The 23,588-nt window shown below is 36.7% G+C and overlaps 2 protein-coding genes across 3 annotated transcripts; one reads left to right on the top strand and one right to left on the bottom strand.

The window, feature by feature from the left end:
- Window positions 1-2,085: 2,085 nt before the first annotated feature.
- Window positions 2,086-11,583, top strand: LOC141653428 (PRA1 family protein A1-like). Its single transcript, XM_074461192.1, has 8 exons — window positions 2,086-2,482; window positions 4,972-5,012; window positions 5,101-5,179; window positions 7,518-7,604; window positions 7,699-7,787; window positions 7,893-7,964; window positions 8,052-8,173; window positions 11,091-11,583. The coding sequence occupies exons 1-7, from the start codon at window positions 2,325-2,327 to the stop codon at window positions 8,153-8,155; spliced, it is 630 nt and encodes a 209-aa protein (XP_074317293.1). The 5' UTR covers window positions 2,086-2,324; the 3' UTR covers window positions 8,156-8,173; window positions 11,091-11,583.
- A 95-nt stretch (window positions 11,584-11,678) lies between these two features.
- LOC141653427 (protein NRT1/ PTR FAMILY 5.6) lies at window positions 11,679-14,932 on the bottom strand. Of its 2 annotated transcripts, none has more exons than XM_074461190.1 (4): window positions 14,575-14,932; window positions 13,761-13,978; window positions 12,934-13,475; window positions 11,679-12,751 (listed from the first exon to the last, which is right to left on the bottom strand). In XM_074461190.1, the coding sequence occupies exons 1-4, from the start codon at window positions 14,705-14,707 to the stop codon at window positions 11,875-11,877; spliced, it is 1,770 nt and encodes a 589-aa protein (XP_074317291.1). In that variant the 5' UTR covers window positions 14,708-14,932; the 3' UTR covers window positions 11,679-11,874. The 2 variants fall into 2 exon arrangements, with proteins under 2 accessions (XP_074317291.1, XP_074317292.1); XM_074461191.1 differs by lacking the exon at window positions 14,575-14,932 and adding an exon at window positions 14,324-14,412.
- Window positions 14,933-23,588: the final 8,656 nt, after the last annotated feature.

The raw sequence follows: 23,588 nt of genomic DNA on the forward strand, positions 1-23,588 counted from the left end.
GACAGGTATCAGGTGCTGTCCAAAATAGAGCAGCACGAGATGGTTGTGGGCTGTTTTGTCGTGGTTTAGAGTTGGGTTAAGGAGAAGACTTGGGTGGGTTTAGGGAGTTTCGAACTTGGGGCTTCAAGGGGAAGAGATTGGGTCGAAAGTGCGTCGAAAATCGAGTAGAAAAAGAGCTTAAAATCGAGCTTGAAATCGAGTTCAAAACTTAAAATAAAATCGAGTTAAATATTTTATTTAAAACGATATTTAAATTAAAGTTAAAAATCGACTTAAAACATTTAACAATAAACTCAAACCGAATTTATTAAAATTTAAATCATTATAAAGTTTATACGTCGAAAAACAATTTATAAAATGATTTAAACTTTCAAATTGATTTTTCAAATCATATAACTCATTTTATAAAATAAATTAAAATAAAATGAATTCACTTTAATAAAATCAATTTAAATATCATTTAAATTAATAAAATACTTCATCGACAACGTCCATTCTATGTCGTAAAACGAGCTCCAAATAATGACAGTGCCAACTAATACATACATGTTGTCCTATCATCATCGGGTATTTGTCGGGTTTTCTGCAAATTCCAATATCGACGGATACGGGTATCTACACACCCACCGCCTCATGGTTGGCCTATCCTGAACACCGACGGAGCCTCATAAAGTTAACCCAGGTCCGACAGGTAGTGGAGGTCTATTTAGAGATGAGAAGGATAATTTTGTAAAGGCCTATTTTTTCTCGTGCGGATATTGCTCCTCTATGAGGGTCGAGCTACTAGCACTGGTGATGGCTTTGGAAAGAGTTAAACAACTTCATATTGATAACTTGCTAATTCAAAGACAATTTCCCATGTATTCAGCTAGTTACAAAAGATCAACTAGTAAGTAACAATCTTCGAGCTTTAGTCAACAAATGCAAATTAAAACTCTCATCTCCGTCAATAACTGGACAGTGAAAATCGAGCACAGGTCAGCTAATAGAGCGCCAGATTGGTTAACAAATTAAGGGGTAGCATCAAACACCGACATTACTGTTGTCGATTATCCATCAGCGGAGTTGCGTGCTATTTTGCGTGAAGACATCCTTGGAGTGACTATTCTCCGTATATAGCTCCTTAGAATCCCAATTTGCAAACATCGACGACGTTTTAGTAACCATCGACGACGTTTTCAGTACAAAAGACGGTATTGCCCCCCCACATCTCACTCTTTTCTCTCTAATTCAAAATCCTCCAAAATTCACCCAACTTCCACCACCACCACCACCTAGCCGACTACCAAACGCCGTCACGCCGCCACCACCACTGCCGCCACCAACATTGAATTAATTGTTTGTTTTAGGTTTTATCCAATTTAATTGAATTGGTTTTTGAATTAGGTTTAGTTTTTTCTTGTTAATTAGTTTGTATGTTTTTGATTTCATTATTGTTTGTAATTGTGGTGTTGTTGTTGGCGAAATAGGGTGAATTTTGTTTCGAATTTTGTGGTTGTTGTGTCGAATTAAGTCGAATTGGGGAAGGGGAAAAACACCATGGACGAAAAGTTGAAATTCAACTTTCATCCATGGTGCAAATGTTGAGATTCAACGTTGATGCCATGGTCGAAATTCCTCCATGGTTGAACGTAGGGTTTTGAGGTTGGTCCATGGTCGAAAGTTGAAATTCAACATTTCTTCCATGACAAACGTTGGGTCTTAAGGTTTGGTCAATGATTGAATGTTGAATTTCAACTCACTCCATGACAAACGTTAAAACGCAAGGTTTGCTCCATGGACGAATGTTGAAATTCAACATTTCATTCGTGGTTCGGTCAATTTTTTTTAAACCGTGTTTATTTCCTTTATTTGGCGATTTCTTAAATTTTTTAAGTTTTCTAGTCGATGTGGGTTATTTTCTAACATTTTTTATTTGCTTACCGGTGATTCGGGTTCCGTCATGCTAATTGATGTTTTTTTTAATTTAATTGGTTTTTACTAGAATTTGAGAGAAAAATGTTTAGAGAGAGAAAGTAGTGTTAATGTGCAAGGGGCGTTATCGTCTTTTGGAATAAAAACATCGATGAAAATCAGCCCTCCTTAGAATTCGCACAAAGACCAAAAAAAAAAAAAAAAAAAAAAAAAAAAAAAAAAAGTCACAAAGTCACCAAATTCTCCACCTTATTCTTCGTCCAAACTATAGTACTCCGTCCGTAACACTCAACCATCAACTCTCTCCCGGAGCAATCAATCAAACCCTTACTCCCTCTAATTAAATTAACTGAAATTAGGGTTTTAAATTGGGGAAAAACTCAAATCAATTCAAATAGAATCAAATCAAAATGGATTGGGGAAGCGTAACAGCGGAAGATCTAATGGATGCGCTTAGAGAAGTAGATTGGTCATCACCACCTCGACCTTTCTCTGAATTTTTTTCCCGATTTACCCTTCCTCGTTCTTTCTCTAAATGGAATAGTCGCCTCAAATGCAACCTTTACTAGTAATCATCACACCTTTCTTTCTAATTTTCAATTTATTTTTTGTATATTTGTTTAATTTGATCTTGTTAATTTTGGTGATCATGATGTTTTTTCGATGATTTTAATTGTCGATAAGCAGTGGCGGAACTAGGGGGACTAGCAGGGGCGGTTGCATTGGAGAATTAAAAACTTTTTAATTCTGTAGTTGAAATTTATGATTTTTTCGAGTTTACCTTATTACATTACTAGTTGCTTAACTCGCCTCGAAAATTTTGAAGCCTAACTACGGATACTGGTTCTGCCTTTGAGCTTTACTTGTATTTAATGATGGCGATGAGTACGGGCGTGGTGGATTAGTTAAGAGACTATTGAGTTTCGTAGGGTGTGTGTAGTGAAGCTTTGCACGGGCATAGCTGTTTGTATGTTAAGGTTTTAAAAATTACCATGACTGTGTTTTGAGTTAATATCCTCCTCGACAACCAGTTTCAAGATCATAAATGATGGATGTATTTAATACCTTGTGGTTGTATAGAGGCTTGCATGGACGTTGCTGTGGGTTTGTTAAGGTTTTAAAAGTTACCATGACCGTGTTTTGAGGTCATGTCCTCCTTGACAACCAATTTCAAGATCATAAATGATGATGTTATTCTTTACCTTGTGGTTGTATAGAGGCTTGCACGGACGTTGCTATGGGTTTATTAGGGTTTTAAAAGTTACCATGACCGTGTTTTGAGGTGATATCCTCCTTGATAACCAATTTCAAGATCATAGATGATGATGTTATTTACCTTGTGGTGTGTATCGAAGCAGCAAGTCTCTTGTAAACGCTTTTACAATCAGTAAAAGGTGTGACTGTTTCACAATTGGAAGCAAAAGGTCACTTAAAATATTAAAATGGTAACTAATTATGCAAAATTCTTCCCTGAATGAAAAAGATCATTGGCAGTGACAAAATGTTCAATAAAATTATGAAAGTGGTTATCGTTTAAAAGAGTTACTATAATAGATAAGAGATCACATTAACTTTTGTGTAAAATGTCCTTGCAATGATTACTGTTGGGCCGTGCTTAGGGATGTCGATAGTGGTATGAAGCAGTGAAACTTAGATCATTATATGTAATTTCATGGTGGGTAAATTTGTGTGATGATGGATGGAATTGGATGAATTACCGAGTTATGGATTTAGTTGTATGAAATGTCAGAAAAACTTGCGACCTTGATTTTTTGTGGTTGAAGCTGTGGTGAGGGTGGTGATTAATCAAAAATAGTTGTGGTGTTGGAATTATTTTCTGTAATTTTTTTGGCATTCGACACTGGAATCATATGTAATAAATGTGTGGGGAATCGTTAAACATAGGTGCTAAAATATATCGGATGATTGGATTTGCATCTCTGGAATTTGTGGACTGTATTTTTTTTCCTGTTTTACAATGCCTCTGTTGTTTTGTTTGTAAAAACTACACATGACAGTTTCTTAGCAAATTTGTTGATGAAATTACTATGAAGCTATGGTAGCTTGAGACTTGAGAGTATCTATTTATCCCATATTCCTTTTTTATATAGCCTTTAGCTGCATCACTCCCTTGTCAAGCTGTCATTTTTCAAAGCTTTCTCTTTGTCTATATCTCTTTTGCCCACACCCTTCTTCAACTTCAATCTGAGTAGAAAATACTAGGTTATGGTTTAGCTCTTGCTATTTCGGAACGCTCTTCACTTTCCCTGTAATTTGACACTAGTCCTCTTCGTTCTCATTCCCATCTTTTTGATTGATGTAATACTTGGATATTCTGTTCTGGAAGACGAATATGCATTTTATATTTTGACCACTTCGAGGGAGTTCTTTAACATGCTCTTTGTTAAAATTTTCTACTCTGATTGAGTGTCAGCTTAACTCAGCTATTGATTTGCTGGAAAATAATTTTCAACTTTTTTAATGCTCCCTTTTAATTTTGAAGATTTCATTTGCACATAAATTGCATGTGTTATGAAGCTAACGGAAGTACAGTATCATCTTATATGATGCCCACCTTTAGAAGTAATACTGTGGTTCTTGTTTGTTATTTTTTGACTCTTTGTTTCTGCTGCTTAGAATTAGCTGAATGCCTGAATGATACGATCAAAATAAAAATGGGTGAGCAAATGGGAAGAATTACGAAACTTAAGCAAATAACGATAGAAATGCAGCTGTTCAATCAAATATTGATAGGCTACCCATTTTACTAGAATTGCAGTGTAATTAAACACCTGGATTCTAATAACTAACAAGCATGAGCTAGTTTTCATTCATATAAGTTCTTTGGATAGATCATTACAAATTACCTAATGACCTTATATAGGCTATCATGACTTGCGGCCTGGGGGATAAGAAACAAAAGAGATAAATGACTAAACTAGCCTTATTCTCATTTTGATGCGTATCACTGAATTATCTTTTTGCTGTTTTTGATGATGTACTTGAACATTCGGAAAGTTTTTGATGCTCAATGTTTCCTAATTTTGTGTACTGCAGCTATCGAACGAACTACTTCATCTTGATGGTGGTTATTCTTGGTGAGCAATTCAGCAACCTTAGTTCTTTCCATGCGTTATTTTGCTTAATTAGGGTTTTATCAATTTTGACTGTGTTTTATGTATACAGGTTTGGGTTTTCTAAGAAGACCGCTTGCACTTATTGCTGCTGCTTTAACAGCTCTTAGCATAGCGTTCTTGAATGATAGGTATGATAGCCATGATGCTATGTTTGTATTTACCTTTTTTTTTTTCGTAAAGGTTCTTTCCTTAGTTTGAAAGAGTGGTGAACAATTACACTTCTAATAGGGATGGTCTTTCTTTCATGGATGAATGCTATTCTGTTGGTGTGAATGGAAATGTCTTGTTGTGGTCTGGTGTGCAATACTAAATGATACAGCCTCCTATTTAATTGATTCTTTACGTTTGCTTTTTTTAGGAAGGCAATTTGAACAAACGTAAAGAGTCAGTTGAATACGAAGGAGTAATATTCTCACACCTATTGCATTCTTCTATTTTAATTACCCTAACCGGTGGCAGAGCGAAGAGTGATGATGGTGGTGCTTTGGCTCATGGCTAATTTTTTATTCTAGCTCTTATTTTCTATAACTAAAGGGGCATCTTTTTTTGAAAGTGTTAAGAGTTTATGGCACTGAGTACTGTTGGCTGCTCAGACAATTCACATCCTGAGTTGTCGGTTTGAAGTTTCATCCAAGGTAAGGTAATTGCGAACTGAAATAGGGGAAGATGCAAGTCAATAGGCCAGCTCGGTTATCTGATTCTTCTCTCTTCTCCCATTCTTGTACTCTCTCTTTTCGTTTATGGAAGCAGTCAAAGCACTAGACTGAAGTTCCGAGAGACAGTTCTGACTTATGAGGAGTGATTTCTTTCTCTTATTTTTCCTTGGTTCTTTGCCTTGATCTTTTAGAAAACAAGTCAATAACATCATCTGTACAACAACAAATAATACAAGAACGTCACTTCAATGCCTCAAGATTTCCCGCAAGTGCTCAGGTTTATTGGGTGAATATACACAGATCCCCGCTTAACTATACCAAGAGACTGATCGGGCATGATGATAAAAATCATGGGATGTAGTAATTTATATATGATTGGTACAGTTCTAGAAGAAATTCAGCTTCCAAATCATATAAAATATACCTGCTTTTGTGTGCATGATATCGTCAATGGCAATCTTGTAATTTTAGATATGATTCATTTGGACTTGGAACTGTCCTGAAATTGATCTTTTGTCTTCATTAGCACTTGGACGGTTGCAGCTTTTGTTGTATTAAAGCTAGCATTAATTCTTGTATACATCGGTTGCACATAAAGGTTATTGTAAAACCATCAGTTACTTTACTTAATTACCCCCCTCCACTAACTACCATAACTTGCTAATAAGGGCATCCAGGCACTTTGTTAATGGTCTTACAATGTTTTATCGTAAATCTGTTTTACAAGAGACTTAGGGTGCGTTTGGTTCATCAAAGGGAAAGGGAAAGAGGGGGAAAGAAATGGGATTACCCTAAATTTCCTTTGTTGTTTGGTTTGTTCATCAAAGGAATAAAACTAACACCACCAACCACTCATTTTATACTCAACCACCAACCAACCACCACCAAAGGCCAAGACCACCCCTGCCTATCACCCTCAACAGCCTGACCTCCGAAGTGAAGGGGTAACACTACCACCATCGCCGGCGCGCGCTCCCCTGCACAACCACCGTATACATCCCAACCTCCGTTTCAAACAATCACCGCACCACCCAAAAGCCTCGAAAAACCCTCCCCCGCCACCGAAGTTCACTCCCTCATCCCTAAAGACACCAGATCTGCTGTTATTAGGGGTGGGGGAGAGTTTTTCGAGGCTTTTGAGGGGTGTTTACAATGGGGATTTCGAATGAGAATAAGGAGTTGTAGGGCATGGGAGGCACCGGTGTAGGTGGGTTGGAGGTGTCGCCGGTCTCAGGGTTAACGTTGGTATAAGGTGGTGGTGGTTGTAACGGGTTACGGTGGTGTTGGAGTTAGGGATGAGGAAGCAGATAGTGGTGACAGTGGTGGGGTGGCTGTGGTGGTGATGGTGGTGGCGTCATGGTGGTGGTAGTGGTGGCGTGGGCGATGGCGTCCTGGTGGTGCTGGTCGCAAGTGTGGGTGGTAGGTGAATAAGGTGGTTGAAAGGTAACAAGGGTAATGAAATCTCATACCTTGGGTGGGTGGGGGTAAGGAATTAGATGGATTTAGGGGTAAGGAAAGGAAGGGAATTTCATTCCCTTTGTTTGTGTCAAACAAACACCAACAAAGGAAATCATTAACTTTGTTTCCCTTTCCCTTTCCTATAGATCCCCAACCAAACGCCCCCTTACTATTAAAGCTAGTCACAACTCCCAAGACTAACATATCGATTAATGTATTTCTAGTATTACAATTCGGGAAAACTAATTTTGTTATTAAAATGATATCTGACTGCACTGCCTCATGCTTTATTTCTCGTGTTTTCCCTTCTATTTTCTCTATATTATACTGATGTGTTATCCTTGTTTCTCAGCTTTGCTGGTACATTTAGTGAGAAGGTTACAAGAACAGTGAGACGGTTTTCTCCACATCTAGCTGCCAAAATGAGGCCTCCACTTACGTAAGTCGCTTCATTTTCATCTTGTGTAATGAAGCCTTTTGTATCCAAGTCTCACAATACCTTGTTTATCCTTCTTAATTCTGAAATGTACTAGGCCTGTAATTCGTGGCCGTCCCTCAGCGAAAAGGGCCATATACATATGTGGGCGGCGTCGTTGGGTATTCGTGTTGAGTTTTTCTACTGGTAAGTTATATTGGAAATGAGACTGTGAGTCATCCTTGACGATATTTTGAGTTATCTTGATGGGGTGTATGATTGTATCTAATTTGTTTGTACTCGCTGTTTCAGTGAGTATTCTCCTTTGGCTTCTTTCTTGTGGTCTCATGATTGTTCTATGGGCATTTTCAATTGGACTTCTCGGTAATTCAATATTTATTTGTTCCGTTTCCATTACCAAGGACTTTCATTATGCTTGAGATTTTTGCCTGACTCTTGTCTTGTCATCAGCCACCGTGCTTCATGCAAGCTTTAGGACCCCTAATCTGAAAGCTCGGCTGAATACATTCCGTGAAGAATTTCGTCAAGTGTGGCGAAACTATAGTGATTTGTAGTTACGAACATCACATAATGTAAGAATCTTCTTATTCTTTCTTCAGGCTTATTTTTCTTGCCCACGTTGTTCATCGGTACTTTGTTTCATTCTTTGTGCTACACCTTTTAAGGGTTTTTTTTTTATAGTTGATAGGGAAGTTATAAGCCCATACCATGAGTCCATGACATCTCAAATATCTATTAATGTTTTGTGATGTTCATTTTTCGAAAAATTCGGCCTTAAATAGTCGTTTTTTTGTTAAAGAAATAGAGGAAGAAAAAACATGGCTAGTGAAACACCTTGGGCCTTTCCCAGGGCGTATCTATTGGCGGATTGACCACATGAGTGGCCAATTTTTTGCTCTTTATTTTCGCCTGGAGCTATTGCGATATCTCGTATCGCTTCTTCCGATACTTATACAATACATATCTTCTGAAATTTTGAAGCAGGCAGTTCAAGCTATTGACAGGCTTAATTGTGTCACCTAGTTAAAGCTTAAAAGTAAACCCTAGAGTTCCACTTAACAATATAGCAAGGGAAGTAGGGTCGAATCCACAAAGAGGTGATTATATCTAATCGCTAGTTTAGTGATTTAGAGTCTAGACTATTTAAGGGTAGCAGGTTTGCTGATTGAATTCGTGATTAACTAAATCAAATGAATACAGAACTAAAAATAAATAATCGAAAACAATGTAAGATAGACAAAAAAGGGATCCAGGGTCACTGGGTCACTATGGTCTTTTGTCGGGGTCTCAACAGGTCAAGACGAATCTAATAAATTAATCTTAAGACACACTTAACGCCGTCTGACTCGTCTCAGATCAATTAACGCTCAAGAACAACCGTAACGGCCTCTTGCTATGTATTAAGACGTCCTACCGATTACAACAAGTCTATTCTAACCAAAATTTCACTTAAGGTCGGAATTACTAAGTCAATCAATTAATTTAGCTAAGATTAATTAACTGTCAATTTTGTTGCAACTAAAATTAAGGTTAATTAGATTGCCTAAATTAACCCCTCAATTAGACCATAGATCCCCCTTAACCCTATATAATTAACTATGCATAATTAAAGCAACCTCAATGGATACTAGAATGTTGTCAAAATTCCGACCTCCGCTCTTCAACTATCACTCCATACAATATTGTTTATGGTCAAACTCCTGCTGTCCAAATTCCTCATGTTGCTGGGGGTAGCAGGGTTGCTGCAGTCAGTATGAGTTTGGCATCAAGGGAGGAATGTATCAAGTTACTGAAATTCCATTTGAAGGTTGCTTGGGATAGAACTGGCAAGCATTTCATGGTTGGTGCTTTTGTGTGTGGGAAGTTACAACTCTATAGACTAGCTTTTGTAGTTTTGCAGGAAAATGCTAAGCTTTCCCCATAATACTTACTTTTTCTATAGTAGCAAGGCAGGGGAGGTTGCCTGCTAGTTAAAACTTCGAGACCACTCGAAGATTCATCCTGTGCTTCACATTTCGCAGTTAAGGAAACATGGAGGTCATATGCCTAGGAATGTGACCATTCATGAGTTGGATGATGTGCAACAACTCATTGAGCGTAATAGAATTCTGTTATTGGCAGAAATCTAGCAACGGGACATAAGTAGATTGTTTCTAGTTGGAAGTCATTAGCTTTTGTGAATCCTTACATTTAGCATCTCTCTGGGAATTCTCTTTCAACCTTAACCTAGATAACCATTCGATGAAATAGTTAATCACTCAATAAAGCAAGTTTGATCTCTATTTTTGTTCCTTTGAACCCGAATCGGTTCTGCAATTGTCCTTGATTATTTCCGGGAATTGTTATACCAATTTAGCTAATGCAGATTGGAGAGGGAATCCGTGGGGGATGAAAGTATGGAACATGGAAGTAAAGTAAAGTATTGTTTTTTTTTTCTTTTTGGGTAGATACTACACGTTAGCTTTTAAATGTTTTTGTGAGAGTGTGTAAGATGTGCATATGTTGAGTTCCTATGAATTTTCTTTTATACCTTGAAAACTAGTTGTTTTCTTATTTTATTTTAAACAATTCATTTACGCAACATACTGGCATGGCTACAAAATTTACAGTGAAAAAGTGTTGCTATTTAGGTCTTTCTTATGAAATGACCCGGTTTTCAGAACAGCTCTTATTGTGCAGTATTTTCAGTTTTTCAGAGATCTAACATAACCGTAAATCTCCAAAAGTGTCGCCGTACCCCTCCGCCAACAGCCGATTTAATTTTAACATAACCCTAAATCCCCAAAACAATTTGGGGGTAAATCTTAACTTTAGGGTTCGGGAGGTCATGAGAATTCTTTCTAGAAAACACATATTTACTATCACCACTCACCAGAATCTAGGATAAAAGCTTAATTAATCTGCCCTAAGATTTTCTCTAGCTTTATAAACAACGATAATATGCACTAGCCACTCTTCTTGTACCATAGTTTCTATAATCATAATCACAATACTCAATGTTTCACTGTCCAATCATCACTGAATTCGAAATCTGAAATGTCGTTTGATGATGGCAATGTATCCCAAAAGTTTCCTTCAAGGTTAATGAAGAGAAGATCAATGATTGTACTTCCTCTATGACGATTGACGACTTTGGAACTTCTTGCTGAAAGAAACTAGGATGGGTCGTCATGGGTGGGTTTTGGGGCTGATGAATAAGGTGATTGTGGATGAATAAGGTGGCGGTTGAGGTGTTGGTGATGGGGTGAGGAATGAGGATAAGGGTAGCTACTGTACTAGGGTGGGTCATGAAGATTGAGGGGACTGACTTGCTAAACAGGTAAGCCGGTTACCCGAGTGTAATACGAGAAGGAGAGTGTAGTTTATTGTGAGTTAAATTGAAGTTCGAAGTATTTTGAGAAGACGGTTTATAGTTTGGAGTATTCTTGTTGAATTACCCTACTTTTTATCATAGCTCATTAGGTTTTGCTCATTTCCTTCTCTTTCTAGGGATTTCAGCAGTGATTGCGAAGCTGAAGATATTGATCCCGAAGGTGGAGATGCATGTGTTTCGGTTGGTTTACGTGATCTGAAGATTACGGAGTGAAATATGTGCAAAGGCTGGGGAAGATTGCATCAGCTTGTGGGATTGTATGTTGTCCTGACCATCACTTTGTTATGATGAACAGAAGCAATGCACTCTGCTATGAACGTCGTTTGTCGAAGGTTATTTTTATTTTCATACCATCTTTTTTGGTGACTTTTTCGGTATCTATATTACTCGGCCAACTATCGTGAAGGTGTTACGGCAGCTGAAACTTCCAGTCAATGTTAATTCCTAACATGTAGATAGCATTGTTAATTTGTTATCCATTGTGCAGTGTGCACAGTATGCCTATGGAAAAGTTTGTTCATATATGCAGGAAAAATAATTGAAACTCGACTTTGAAATACAATGCAAACATCAAAAACTCTATTGGTAGTCTCTTGATCCTTAAGCCAAGAACAAGAGTGTTTGTTTGCCCGATCCCTTGCTAAAGGGAAACACTTGTGCGAATCATAACAATCTTACAAATTTTCTAACATAATAATCGAACATTATTTTTTGAATAAGGGAAACACTTGTGCGATTCAAACCGATGTCCAAGTTATCATAACACACTTACAATTTTCCTAACATAATAGTCGAACATTTTTTTTTTTTGAATAAAACCTTGTCCTGCAATAACCTAGTCATAAATGTAGCACAAACGATATTATAGTTACATAAAAGGATAGCATATAAACTAGGGTTTTATACTGCAGCTTCTGGGTGAAACTTGTCATGATCATAACAATCAGCAACCACCACATCTGCTCTTTTCTCAACACTCTTATACTTGTATTGTCGTGCCAGCATCACATATACCGATAAATTTAGCACTGCTATAACTGCAAGGAACCAATAGAAGTTGTCCAAGCGGCTCGAGTTCAAATCCTTGCCAAACCAACTATTTCCGGCCTTACCCGTGACACTAGATATAGTTGCTATAAGCAAACTACTAACGAAATTAGCAGCTCCGATGACACTAAGGTAAAGAGCAATTCCTAAGCTCCTCATAGAATCAGGTACTTGGTCGTAGAAATACTCCTGTAATCCGACATAGGTGAAACCGTCCGCCACTCCTACTATGACGAATTGTGGTGCTAACCAAAATACACTCATAGAAAGCGAGCTCATATTGGGATCGTTGTCAACAACGTTAAGCCTTTTCCGTTCAACCAAAGCTGCTGACACCATTGCTATAATCGAGAAAATCATTCCTAAGCCAATTCTTTCTAGAATTCTGATTCCTCTTTCATCATTTCTAGCTCTTCTGACAATAGGAACCAGGATTTTGTCGTAAACTATGACTGTGACTATCATTCCGATGGCTGAAAGGCCGAAGATTGTTGCAGGCGGGATCATGAAATTGTTGTTAATCCGACGGTCCATTACTGAGGCTTGCTTGATGAAAAATGTAGTTATTTGTGATGAGCAAACAGCAAATGGTACACATGTTATCCATATAGGGATCATGTTCAGAATAAGCTTTGTTTCTTCTACTTGAGTCACTGTGGCTAATCTCCATGGACTTATCTTTTCTTCTGGAATACCGTTGTCGGTAATTATGGCCGCTTTGTCCAAGAATCTAAAACCGTCATCAAAATTAATGTTTAGCTAGACGTCATAATATAATATATATATATATATATATATATATATATATATATATATATATATATATATATATATATATATACATTCTCACTAAACTAGCTGCGCTTATTTTTTATTAAACATGAATATGAGAAAAATAGAGAAGCGTCATACCTAAGCTTGTCGGTATGACAAAGACACCTCTTAGTTTGTGGCTCCATAGGAGTTTCATACAGCTCAGTTGCGCTGTTTGGATTCGGAACCTTTCTCTTTGCAACGGCTGCTACTAACACCTGCAACATGGGCGTTACAAAGCTTCCGCTCGGCTTCCTGTACCTATAATAAGGTCTTCCAATAATGAATATTACTAAACTTATACTCATGGTGATCATGAGCGTCATATCAGCTGCACCCCAACCAAAGCGGTCTTGGATATACACGATCAATGTAACACCAAGCAGAAGGCCGCTACATAGCCCAAAGTTCCACCAATTGAAGAAAGACATTTTCTTCTTTCTTTCTCCGTCATGATCATCATCGAATTGGTCTGCGCCAAAGCTTTCAAGAGACGGTTTATGCCCTCCGGTTCCAATAGAGATCAAGTAGATAGATAGAAAAAATACGACAGCGTGGATCTCCCTTGTATTCGCGCAGGGCCCCGAATCACATGGCCTCAAGCCTGGTACTAACCTTGACATTGTTAAGAGAGCTAAACCCTGGTAATAATAAAGTATGCAATATGTTAAATCTAGAGTCTAGACCAAATACATTATCATCTATATGTCCAATTTCCGTGTTTCATCTTTCCTTGTGACACATCGATCACTTTTAATTATAACAAAAGATTTTATACATTATATATTAAGTAGACGACGTGTCAAAAGGTAAAGGCGAAGAGACAGCAGCATGCAATAATATAAGAGCGAGTTGTATTTTGTGTTGCAATTCTTTTACAATATATAATTTAATGTAAGACCGTTTTTAGAAAATAGGTTACATACGATGATATATATGAGGGATGAGATGAAGACGGTGAAGAAGCGGCCCAAGTAAGCATCGGCTAAGAATCCACCAAGTAGCGGCATCAAAGTAGTGACACCAGACCAGTAGTTGACACTTTTTGCTGCTGTTTCAAGATCTTGATGTATGACCTTTGTCAAGTATATCATCAGACTCGTTGCTATACCAAAGTAGCTTAGCCTCTCACTGAACTCTATTGCTGTAATATATAGTGCATCATGTTATTCATGTAAGACATAGATGGAATTAACAAGAGTTAATTAGACGACACAGTACTAGATCGATCCCCTGTAAAGCGGTTTTACGATAAAACATTGCATAACCATCCGATCCACTAAAGACAATTTTGTGATTTTTTGTTATAGTATAATTACTCTTTGTCAAGACTTTGTTATATATGTAACTGTAAAGTACATGCCTAGGGCAACTAATTAATACCCATTTCTATAAAACGAAGCGGCTAAGGAATTTATAAGGATTTATACATAACAAGAAAGGAAAAACTGAACCAAGTAGTGTTAGTCCAGTGGTAGCCGGGTTAAACCTTGAAGCTTGCAGAAATGCAGGAGTTGAGAGGTCCCGGGTTCGACTACCAGCTGGGGCGATGATCACTTGGCCACTGCTGCCCCCGAAGGGGGTGGCTTACATGGTCTATGTGGTGGTGCGGGAATGCATAGGCCCGGGGGATTCAACCCCTCGTCATCAAAAAAAAAAAAAAAAAAGGAAAAACTGAGTTGTAAACATAACTAAAACACGGTGCGTCTCAAAAAAGGATGAGAATAGTAGACAGTATACCTATGATGAAAAGAGAAGCTCTCCAAACACCGGTGGAAGCTCTAAGGGGTAACCTACCCTTGTAATCCAATGAAGAATCAAACACACATTTTTCATTAACATTCTTGTTATGATTAGCTCTCTCTTCTCCCATTATTATTATTATTATTATTATTATTATTATTATTATTATTATTATTATTTCAGTTTAGTGTCTGTCTAAAATAATATTCACTTCAATGTACTCCCTATAATATTGTGTTATTGTGTAGATAGTATAGCATCTAAAACATAAAATATTTGTATTCAACTTGGAAACGATTAGTGAGAATAATAGGCTTGGCTTAGTGCTTTATTTATAGTGGGATTATATTCCATCACCTTCATTTTCCACCTTAGCTTCTTTTAAAACAATGGCCCATACAGAATTTTTCTACTTTATCGCAAATTAACTGTCTTACTACTCACATTAATTATTTTGGACAAGTTAAATCAGATTATATTTTTATTCATTTTGGGACGCATACAAAATGTACAATTTATGGATTATACAACAAGTTGTATATGTTGTACGGTGTAGAATTTGAGCTTTGTGATAAAGTATTCGAGCTTTATGTTAAATAATACTCGTATGAGCTTTAGTAGAAAATACTGAACTTATCCATTTAAACATTAAAAACATGAATTTTGAATTAGCTCAGAAAAAATACATATAAGTTCGGATTCTTATACCTTGGTTGTACAATGCTCATGGTACAACTAGATTTATAATCCTATTTGTGCAAAATGTAGGAGAAGTTTAATACCAAGTACTCTTTTTGTTCAAAAATACATATAAGTTTAATACATATATATTTTTTTTTGAGTCAAGAAAGTTTAATCTCACCACAAATTATTTTTATTCTCTCCTTTTGTCAAATGACTACAAGGATATTACAATTACAATCGATAGAAAGAGGAATTAAAATATGAGACTTTTTTTTTTTTTTTTTTTTTTTTTTTGAGAAAAAAAAATACGAGACTTATGAGGACACTATTACTTAAGTACTGTATATCTATCTTAACTACTTTGTATTAGGCTAAGACATATACGATGTGAAAATAGTCGGTCTCTCTCCATGGCAATGATTTGAGTAGAGAATAAGGAGATTCGGCACTACTAAATTGATGTCATTGTCGATTGATCATAAGTATTCCCCGATATTGCCAATCACCATCTTTCCTACATCTACCCTTCTTACTGTCTTTCGGATATGACCTATGTCAACGGTCAACCATTTTTATCTTTATCTTTACCTTCCACCATGATAACAGTTGGTCTCCTTTAACACGAATTTGACGATATTTTGAGACCATTTTACAGGTAAATGTGACCACTTTGAAAAAATAAGTTACTATAAACAGTAAAATTAGCTAGACCATTGTGGTTATATTTAACCATAAAATGGTCACAAAATCCCGTCTTTTTAAAAAGACGGAAATAATCTGTCTGAAACAAGAAATTGTCTTGATAAAGGTTATACTTCAAATTAAAGGCTAGAGTAGTTTTTGTTGTATAATATGGGGTTGTATTGGGAAAGTAAAGAGAAATCCAACATATGATGGATAGAGGAGAATTTTAATCCGTAATTTTTAATTATTTGGTGCAAAAAAAAAAGGGATATTAGTGTCTGAGATAAAAAATAAAAATAAAAAAAATGGTTGGACTTAAATAGCTTGTTTTGCCATGGCTTTACTTTTAATGTTGGACGACATGAACAAGCTATGAGAAGGTGATTATTTATACAAAAATTTCTAATATATCATATTACCGTACACCTTAACTAATGAGAATGTGTTATATTTATATCATTTAGATTATGTTTCATCATTCATGAGAGGCATGGACAATTCCAATTTGTGGACTACACTGATGTGGTAAACCTAGCAAATAAGTCATTGAGTTGGATTCTAGATCGGGTTAAATCGGTCCGTTTGATTTAATGTCAGTATCAGTTCAGAGATCATTCAGTATTAATTCAGGTGGATTTTAGGTCATAAATTTCTTAAGACTAGGGAAAACAAAATTGGTTTAGTATTTCTTAATTTTAAGGTAACAATTTAATAACATTAAATAAATAATCAATGAAAAACTCTTAAAATGGAAATGTTTTTTGAGAAAATAAATATTTTACAGTCACGTTAATATGTATTTTCATTCTCTTAACGGATTCAGTTCAATTACAATTCGATTTGAATTGAATTGATTTTCGGTTACTCATATGAGGTTTTTGATCGGTTATATCACTTGATATATTTTCCATTTAATTTCAGGTTTAGGTATTTTAGCCTTACAGATTCAGATTTATTTTGTTAGGTCTAGAACGTGGTACACCAATAATACACAAAATTTCTCCATTTGCAAACGTGGGAAAAATTAAGCAATTTATTTTTTGCAAACTTGTTATACCCTACTCGCTGTAGGTCTCAGGGTTTATGATCACAAAAAATGAAAATGGAAAAGACAAAAAAAAAATGGTATTGGTAGAGTCGTAGAGAGTACTATATTCCGCCGAAATTAAACTAGAACAGCGTTCATTCAAGTTTGTGGTGCGAAAGAGTGGAAGTGCATCCCCCCTTACCACACTATATGATTATATGTGTATATGTATCACTGTCAATTTCGAAGTTCGATCCGAGGCCATGCACGTTGCCAGCCACATCTTAATCACTCAATGTGTGTTTTCAAACATGTTTTTAATATGCTCACATACAACATACCTCTTTTTTGTCCCCACTTATTTCTGGAAAAAAATATATCCTCACAACATGCAAAAATGCACTTGCATGTTGTGAGCTTCAAGCTTCATACAACTTTAATAAGTTTATTATGCGGAATAAATAATCTTACGATAAAAAGAGTCGATCGATCATATCCATACTACCCGCAGTAAACTTATGGTACTCCTTGCTCAAAGTTTCTTGCCACTCAATACGCACATCGACACATTCGCGGTCTATTTCTATTACGGAGTATTCGTTTTACTCCTCAAGTAAGAAGTTCGGGGAGTTTGTAGACAAATAATTTGAAAAGATGAAGATCATGGTGAACGTCATTGTTGAACAATTATCAAGCTTGCAATATTGAGAGAATTCTTATGTCTAATTGAATGAAGAAGAAAGCTAAATAAAATGGAATTGTATTAATGTGAAGTAATAATTACAAGTGTTAGTTTTGGTATATATACCGAGTATTTACAGTTGAGAAATATCTGTTGGAATATGTGTCCTCCGACAATAATGCGATCACGACTGTTGATCATGATGATCACATGTTCAAATCTCATTATAAAGAATACAATTGGGAAGTAATATTATTTATGTCAATGGTCAACATATATCGGTAATGATTGGTGACTAGAGTTTGACATTCTTTGTCGTCGCGACGGTGGTGATCAGTTGACCCCCTAGGTCATACCTATAGGGCAACACTCTTAATTGATTATTTAATTAATCGTATAATGTTGCGAGTTAATTAAATTACTTGAAAATTGACGGACGATTTTGGGAGTAAAATTTACGTATCAAATTGAAATGTGATTAAATGAGATACGGTCTGAGTAATTGAATTGTATCATTACTCGGATGAAATAATTGTTTAATGTAACAATTAAAATTGAATGAATTGTTGTAAATACAAACTGTTGTGATTTATAAATTGGTAAAATTTTTGGTACAAGTAATTATGATATTACTAAGTCGATTTTTGTATGTGACGTATTTTTGATAATACGTTGATTTTTAATATGTTAAAAATACATAACAAATTTATGTGACATGTGACATGTGACATATTGACAATTGACAAAAATAATATGGATTCCATATTATCAAATGGACCGAAATAATAAGAGAGGTTTAAGCTAATTAATTGTTTTATTTAGTGGTAAACATAATGATTAAAAAGCAAGAGTAGCCATGCAACCCTATTAACCTTGTGAAGACAAATATGGGCATGTATTGGCTCCCCTATACACCTCCACCCACCCGGTTTTCCAAGAGAGAAAGGGAAGGGTTTTGTCTTATATTTTTCTAATATACACTACTTAGTTTTAGTTAGTGTATTATTCATTCAAACTATTATCCAAAATTTAAGATTTCTAGAGAGATAAAAAGCTCCCTTATTCTTCCCCATTAAACCGAAATTGTTAAGTGTTTATAATAATTTTGGGTCAATTTTCTACTAATTAATATTATACTAGTTCTTGTAATATTAATTAAATTAAGAGAAAGCTTTGGGTATTAATCCTAAGGAGAGATCCTATACTTGGATCTTTGTTCTTCCATAAGGGAAAGCTCAAGAACAAGAGAGATAGGTGATCTCTCTTGTGCCCATTAAACCGAAATCTCCAATGTAAGGACATGATTTCTCCTCTATTTTTCATATTGTTTGCATGCATAAAATCCGCATTTAATTTTATGACAAATTAATTTCGACATATATGAGTATGTTAGTATGTATAAAGATCTACTTTAACCTAGTTTTCTTCAAGTTTTTCAGCTTTGGGTTTTAATAGTTTACCTTTGCAATTAAGATATGTCGCCCTTTTCAACTCTTTCTTCCTTTTCTACTGCCGAGTTTTTTGAATACTTCGTCCTTATCTATGGTAATGAGAAGTTGTCGGATGAGGAAATTGAATTTCTGAAGGTCCTTAACCAGTTGAATTTTTCATCGTTTTCTCAAATTCAAGCTCTGAAAGATTTGGGTAATAACCTTTTTCGCAAACATGAGTTTGATCAGGCGGGTGATTGTTATGATAAAGCATGCCGTTTACTCAGTTCGTCTCTCAAAGCCAAAAGTCCACTTGATTTAAATTCAACTTTGCCGTTCGCTGTTTCTTTATGTTTAAATTTAGCGGCGTGTGCGAATAAGCTTCAAGCTCCTGAGGTAGCTTTGACATATTGCTCAATGGTTTTGAACTTCTTTCCACGACATGCTAAAGCTCTTTTTCGTAAGGCTGCAGCCCTTAAAAAATTGGACAGGTTATCGGAGGCATGTACTACTTTGGAGGAGGCAAGTTCGATTGAGCCTCATAATAAAGATATTATGCATGAGTTGGATGATGTTAAGCAGTCTTTAGTGATAAACAAAAATGGTAAGCGAGTTGTCGTTGACTCCGTAGATGCTGGTGATGTTCGGGCAGGAAAACTGTTTATTTCTTCTCTTCATAGGCGGGAATTAGAGTCTTTTCCCCAACCTCAAGTTGCTGAAATGGCGGAGAAGATGGCTGAGTTTGTAACTAATGCATCGTATTCAGCTAAGCCTCCTGCTGTTTGTGAGCTTTCTAGTTCACTAGATGAGCCCATGGATTATGAGAGTGACAGCACGACTGATGAAGACTTGAATGATTCACAGGTCTGTAATTCTTCCTCTTCCCCTACCACAAAATCTCCTCAATTCCGCTTCACCAACAAGAAGCGACCTCATAATACACTTCATTTATCATCTCAAGATTATGATAATTTGCTACATGGCTCGAATTTGGTGTTCTACCACCCACGGTCTATGTATTTTATGAGGGTTCGTCTCCTCATTCCTAAAACTATCCAGACGGGAACTCCCCATGACGTCATTCATGGGACAGCAGAAGTTCCCAACTCCTCTCCTACACGGGAGAACTTTTCTCACATTAATAATGTTGACCACCCTGAAAGTGGTGCGTTGGTTAAGGAGAAGATCGACGTACAGGTTGATAAGAAGACACGACTTAATTCAGACTCTCCCTATCCTACAAAGATCTCATCAGTCCGGTTCGAGTTCGCTGCTGTCAGGAATCTTTCACTTACCAGAGATCGTCCCCTCACTAAAGGTTGTAAGGGTCGAGCTTCGGCCACTTCAAAGAAAAGGTCTATATTTTCAGTTTCTTTTTGCAGGTACACCCGCAATACAGTTGCCACTATGAGAGTGAAGCGGAAGAATGTCCACTTTATCGAGTTCGACGCTCATTACCATCCACCGTTCAAAAAGAGCCGCCTTGTTTCTTCGCTTGAAACTACTTGTACTTTTTCTTCTGTTACTTGGGTATCAATTAGTTTTAGGTTTGGTTATGCCCCTTTGTTTGTACTGTAAGGTAACCTATGTAGTTTGAACTCGTTTTATTTATCAAAGTTTATTGTTGTCAAAAAAAAAAAAAAAAAAAAAAAACAGGTCATCACTCGTTTGGCTTCAATGCTAAGATTGCAGCAGCTTGATCAATCTCTCCCATCTTAACATTTTCTTACTCGAGTTTGGTACCTACAAGACAAAATAGTAGAAGCACTACCACAATAATATGAAATAACATTATTTTAAACTAATCAATTAATGTGCTATATAAGACTAAAGTGGGTCGATAAAGCTATCTCGAGTTATTAATTTGATAAAATAGGAGATAAAATGTGGGTTAAAAACACGTAAAATATCGTCTTATCAATATTCGCATCCGATTTATTATGCCCCCCGGCCCCTTACTTCAAGTTGGACATAGTGGTGTATCTACCAATCCCAACTTGCGAGAGAAAAAAAAGTGTGCATCTGTTCTCCTAGTGGTTTGGTTAAGACATCAACTATTTACAAGTTAGTACTGACATGCCGAGTTTGAATCAGTCCTTCTGTAATCCGTTCTCTAATGTAGTGGCAGTCAAGCTTCAAATGCTTATTCCTCTCATGGAAAACCGGATTAGCACCTATGTGCTTTGCTGCTTTGTTATCGCAGTAAAGTGTGATGGGTTTAGGCACCTGAATGTTGAAATTAGAGAGCAAACTATGCACCTATACTATTTCACTTGATGTTTGGCTTATATTCATGTATTCAGCCTCTGCAGATGATTTACTTACTGCGTTCTGCTTCTTAGTTTTCCAGGAGATGGGTGAAGAACCAAGGAACACACAGAAACCAGTCAAAGATCTCCGATCCCACTAAACAGACAAGTACCGCGATCAACATCACAATAGCTTGAAAGATCAAGTTGACTATTGGAAGAATAGAATAATCCTAGGTTCAGAGTATGCTTCAAGTATCTCACCAAGTGTAATGCAGCTTGCATATGAGGAAGATGTGGACAACTCAAGAATTGGCTAAGATGTTGTATTGAATAAGAAATGTCAGGCTTTGTGCGATTAAGATATAAAAGCCTTCCCACTAGCCTCCTATAATCCTCTGGTTCAGTGAGAATTGTCGCCTCATCAATGGATAATTTCAAACCCCTCGGCATCGAGAAAGTAGCTGGTTTGCAATCAATCCTCTGGGCATCCCTTAATATGTCTGTAATGTACTTCCTCTGGTTTAAAATTATGCTTGCATTGGAACTTGCCACCTCTATCCCTAGAAAATACCTCAATGTTTCTAAGTCTTTACCAAATTTGGTAAGTTCCAGATTTCATTGTCGAGAAACTTGTTTAACACCATATAAAGATCTTTTTAGCAAGCAAACTTCATTAGATTTAGCCTTAGAATAACCCAGAGGAACCTCCATATAAACCTCTTCATCTAGAGAACATTAAAGGAATGCATTGTTGATGTTAAGTTGATGCAAAATCCATCCTTTGACAGCAGCAATAACAATTAAAGCCTCTCACACTTGTGAATTTAGTAACTAGACTGAATGTGTGTTTGTAATCCTTACCTTCCACTTGGTTGTATCCTTTAGCAACCAACCTTGCCTTATTCAACTGACCCATCAGAAATGAACAAGACCTTGTATGTAACACCCCAACTATCCGGCCAAGATAATTGGGGCGATACCATCTCGGTTTCCCGAGGTAGTGAAATCGGAGATACAATCTAAGAACAATTTTATAAATAGAATATTTAATGGTTTACAACGAATAAATGAATAATGAAAGATTACAAGTCATGACTCCTAAACTAATCTAATCAAACATGTCTGACTCGGAGATCATCAAGCCGCGTCCTTTCTCCCGCATGATACCAAAGCTAACCTGTAAATAACTACTCCCCATAGGATCGGAAATATCATATGGATCAACACAGGCCACCCCGAAAGTAGGTGACATTTACACGGACACAACAAACGTCAGTTTCAATGATAAATGCAAGACATGACATAATAAGGAAATATGCAACATGCTGATTATATGAATGAGATACGAATAAATCAACATCATACCGGTACCGGGACACGCCCAGACGTACCCATAACCATCATACCGGTACCGGGACACGCCCAGATATACCGACCATCACATTAGGTACCAGGACATGCCCAGACGTAGCGGGTCCGGAAGCCAACCGGATCCCCTGCCAGACGTCGTGTCTCAACCACACGCGTCCCTCCGTACTCAAGTCATTAATGTACCATTCCTCTTGGAGTGGGATGCTCCAAGGGGCGACCAGAGCGTAAGACGGTTTCCTAACCGTCTTACGTCTCCTCAACAATCAAGTACCACCATCGAAGATTTCCAACATAACACAAACACAACCATACAAGACAAATGGAAGAACAACACTTAACATATGACAAAATTCATGAATTGCATCCCCCATGTTATGAATATCAACCCATCCACTAACACATGACATACTAACCGATTCATGAATGCATATGACAAGGAAAGACACATAAACATGCTTATACAATATTGAAACCGAGTAGGATAACCTAACTTTAAGCATAATCCTCAAGCTAATCGAAATCACCAAGTATCCATCTCATAAAATCGTCTCATCCTACATGAATCATGTAATAACTATCATAATTCACTATATACTAGATTATAACATAAAATCCCTCATTATAGGTTACTAATTACTCATTTTACCTAATTAAATACTAATTAACCTCTCTTAGTAAACTCTAACTCGAATTTACTCATAAGACAAAGAGGAAAGGGTGAGATTTCTACTTACAAAAGTAGATCGGGGCATAGAGGCATGTTCCACCATTAATCCAAGGTTGAAGGTTGAGGGAAAGACATTTAGGGTGTTTTAGAGAGAAGCGAGAGGGTTTTAGTGTAAGAAAGAAGAAGGAGGAGAATGAATGGGATAGGGTTGGAT

The sequence above is a fragment of the Silene latifolia genome, chromosome 4 (genome assembly GCF_048544455.1).
Source record: "Silene latifolia isolate original U9 population chromosome 4, ASM4854445v1, whole genome shotgun sequence".
NCBI classification, from domain to species: Eukaryota; Viridiplantae; Streptophyta; class Magnoliopsida; order Caryophyllales; family Caryophyllaceae; genus Silene; species Silene latifolia.

Bases quoted from the DNA above. Each gene is read 5' to 3' on its own strand.
- LOC141653427 (XM_074461190.1), bottom strand. From the start codon at position 14,707: ATGGGAGAAGAGAGAGCTAATCATAACAAGAATGTTAATGAAAAATGT. The intron at 13,979-14,574 runs GTATACTGTCTA...TATATATTACAG, and splicing joins AGCTTCTCTTTTCATCATAG to CAATAGAGTTCAGTGAGAGG. The intron at 12,752-12,933 runs GTATGACGCTTC...TGACGGTTTTAG, and splicing joins TGTCATACCGACAAGCTTAG to ATTCTTGGACAAAGCGGCCA.
- LOC141653428 (XM_074461192.1), top strand. From the start codon at position 2,325: ATGGATTGGGGAAGCGTAACAGCGGAAGATCTAATGGATGCGCTTAGA. The intron at 5,013-5,100 runs GTGAGCAATTCA...TTATGTATACAG, and splicing joins CTTGATGGTGGTTATTCTTG to GTTTGGGTTTTCTAAGAAGA. The intron at 7,788-7,892 runs GTAAGTTATATT...TCGCTGTTTCAG, and splicing joins CGTGTTGAGTTTTTCTACTG to TGAGTATTCTCCTTTGGCTT.